Source organism: Corylus avellana, chromosome ca2 (assembly GCF_901000735.1).
Source record: "Corylus avellana chromosome ca2, CavTom2PMs-1.0".
Lineage (NCBI taxonomy): Eukaryota > Viridiplantae > Streptophyta > Magnoliopsida > Fagales > Betulaceae > Corylus > Corylus avellana.
The window spans coordinates 22702389-22704948 of record NC_081542.1 but is presented as its reverse complement, the minus strand read 5'-3'; the positions used below and the strand labels follow the sequence as shown (position 1 = coordinate 22704948).

The 2560-nt window shown below is 35.0% G+C and overlaps 1 protein-coding gene across 1 annotated transcript; it reads right to left on the bottom strand.

The window, feature by feature from the left end:
• Positions 1–105: 105 nt before the first annotated feature.
• Positions 106–1418, bottom strand: LOC132169344 (probable leucine-rich repeat receptor-like serine/threonine-protein kinase At3g14840). The gene is made up of 6 exons (XM_059580394.1): positions 1130–1418; positions 982–1053; positions 831–899; positions 476–547; positions 294–365; positions 106–181 (listed from the first exon to the last, which is right to left on the bottom strand). The coding sequence occupies exons 1-6, from the start codon at positions 1189–1191 to the stop codon at positions 106–108; spliced, it is 423 nt and encodes a 140-aa protein (XP_059436377.1). The 5' UTR covers positions 1192–1418.
• Between the last annotated feature and the right edge of the window lie 1142 nt (positions 1419–2560).

Sequence of the window (2560 nt, the reverse complement as noted above, 5' to 3'; positions counted from 1 at the left end):
CTGCATATAGCCATATTGGAAACAAGATTGAATAACATAGAGAGCTGAAGCTTTTCAAGTAAATATATAAAATTACTATGAAGTATAGAAATGGGCTGCAACCACTTACAGTTCCATTAATTTGGTTAGATTAGTGAGAGATTTTGGCAACTCTCCAGTGAGATTGTTAGCACTAAGAATACTGCAGTCATCAAATAGGATGTTTAGACCAGTTCAACTTAGTGGATAATTAAGAAAAGAATTGTCAAATCTGATTTGAAAATGAATAGAAAGATTGAAAAAGAAACACTGACAGATTCTCCAGGTTAACCAAACTCCCAAGCTCAGGGGGAACAATTCCAGAAAACAGATTGTTCTCTATGCTCCTGAAAATATAGTCTTCATCAATATTAAAGCTGAGCTAAAGCAAATCAAACTATGTTGCATTCTACTAGATTAAAAAAGGGTGAGCAAGAAAGATACAATACGAGCATACATGTATACAAGAGTGGTAATGTTTCCTAGGTAGCTTGGGATTGGCCCTGATAACTTGTTTACAGTAACGGACCTGCAGTGAATCCGCTTAAAGCAATAAGAAAGACCATTCACGGGCTAACCCAAGACATGAATTCAGTGTTAAATTGCCGCTTATCATAAAAGCTTAAACCTTTACAATTAGTAGTATTTTAATATAGTATCTCCATTATTTACCTCTCATTTTAAGGAAGAGTTTTAGCCCACATTTTAGACGAGAGCGTTAAAATATAAATTAAATAAATTATTTTCTATCAGCTTCAATTTAACTTTAACTTTTGAGCTAAGCAGCGATTTAACATTCAGCAATAACTTACAGGAATTTCAACTTTGTAGAAGCCCATTCGGGTGGAATTGTACCAGTGAGATAGTTTCGAGTGAGGTCACTACAAGCAAGAGGAAAATGGGCTGTTAGATTAGAATCTTAAAATTGATTTTCAGGAACAAATGATTGGTGACTCTTCTTACATCGTCTTTAGGTAGGGAAGCTTCGCCAGGGAAGGTGGAAGCACACCATCGAGATCCTGCCCTTTAAGAAATCTGTAACAAGAATAATTATAGGTAAGAGATTAAATGCCATCTGATTATTACTAGGAAAAGGATCATCTTCACGTACATATGCATGAACAGAAGATGGAAAAATCCAAAATTTCGCTGGCTCAGAAGTAAATAAACCATTATTCAACGCAACTGCAATTTCCCAAATTATGGAGCTCGTCTCTCTCTCTCACCTCCTCCAGTGAGCTCCCCTCTCTCCGTGAGTGTTTTTATCTTCACAAGAGAGCGTCCACCGGTGAGGAGGAGGGAGGTCCCCCCTCCGTCTACCGCCCCTCCTCCTCCTCTCCGTTTGTTTTTTTTAATCAACTTAACCCACGCGCCACCACCTGCAATTTCACCGGCCTCCACTGCTTCTGTTCGCCTCATCACAGTGCGCCACCTCATCACAGTGCGCCACTTCAAATTCTTAAAAATTTATAAAAATAAAAATAATAATAATAAAAAAAGACAATTACCCTTACAATTATGAATTTAGAAAAAAAAAAAAAAATCAAAGCAGCCGATAGAAATAATATGATTAATTATTTCAAATGAAATTGAGAAAAAACGATTAGTTATGGGCATAGATGATAGAATGATAATTTTGCCCTTCTTAGATTAAAGGCATATCTGATTAAAAGGCCATTTAGGGACTTTGTATGTCAATTTTTATTATTATTATTATTTTTTTCTTCTGATTTTGGTGGAATAAAAAGTTGATCAATTCACAATTTCAACATAGTTGGAGGGCATTAGGGAAATGAAGGGTGACATACAATTTAAGCACGTGACATACGCCAGTTGGGTAGGAGCAATTGCAGATTAGAGAATTGTTGTAGAGTGGCCTCAATCCCGATTTGGGTGTTGCCCAGCTCGACTCATTGCTGCATGGGTCTACGCTGAAATTCCAATCTTTCTTCCCCACTTGTGTAGCTATTTCACCAAGTGCTTCCACTGCAATTTACACCAACCTCATCAATTTTGAACGAATAAAAATGTGATTTTTAGCATTACTTTTATGCTAAGTAGGACATATTTTCCTTATATTATCCAACTATATTGAAATTGTATCAATTACTTATAAGTAATGTTATATACTATAACTCTCATTGAAGTGAGCTGATATGGCAATACTGATTAAAAATAAATCAAAAGTTAATGGGCACTGTCACCCATTAGCCCAATAAAATGAGAGTGTAGTATATAATATTACTCATTACTTACTTAATACTTTAGTTCTCTTATACCATCCAACTACATTGAATATACAATTTCAATATAGTAATGCTAGAAACCATATCAGCATTGTGGATAAAAGGCCTAATGGGTCCGTATGGCATTGGCCTGTTACTGTTTAGCAGCATATTATTGTAACAAAAATTGATTGATGTGAGAAAAAAGTAAGAATATTTGGTATGGAAAAATGAAAAAATTAGTTTTGTAGTGATTTTTTTTTAATTGAGTAGTAGTAAAAAGTGATTGATGTGATGCAAAAAGTAAGAATGTTAAA

Excerpts from the sequence above, each read along its gene's own strand:
- LOC132169344 (XM_059580394.1), bottom strand. The coding sequence starts at position 1,191 with ATGGTTTATTTACTTCTGAGCCAGCGAAATTTTGGATTTTTCCATCTT. Across the intron at positions 1,054-1,129 it reads CATCTTCTGTTCATGCATAT|ATTTCTTAAAGGGCAGGATC; the intron begins GTACGTGAAGAT and ends TTCTTGTTACAG. Across the intron at positions 900-981 it reads CTTCCCTACCTAAAGACGAT|TGACCTCACTCGAAACTATC; the intron begins GTAAGAAGAGTC and ends TCTTGCTTGTAG.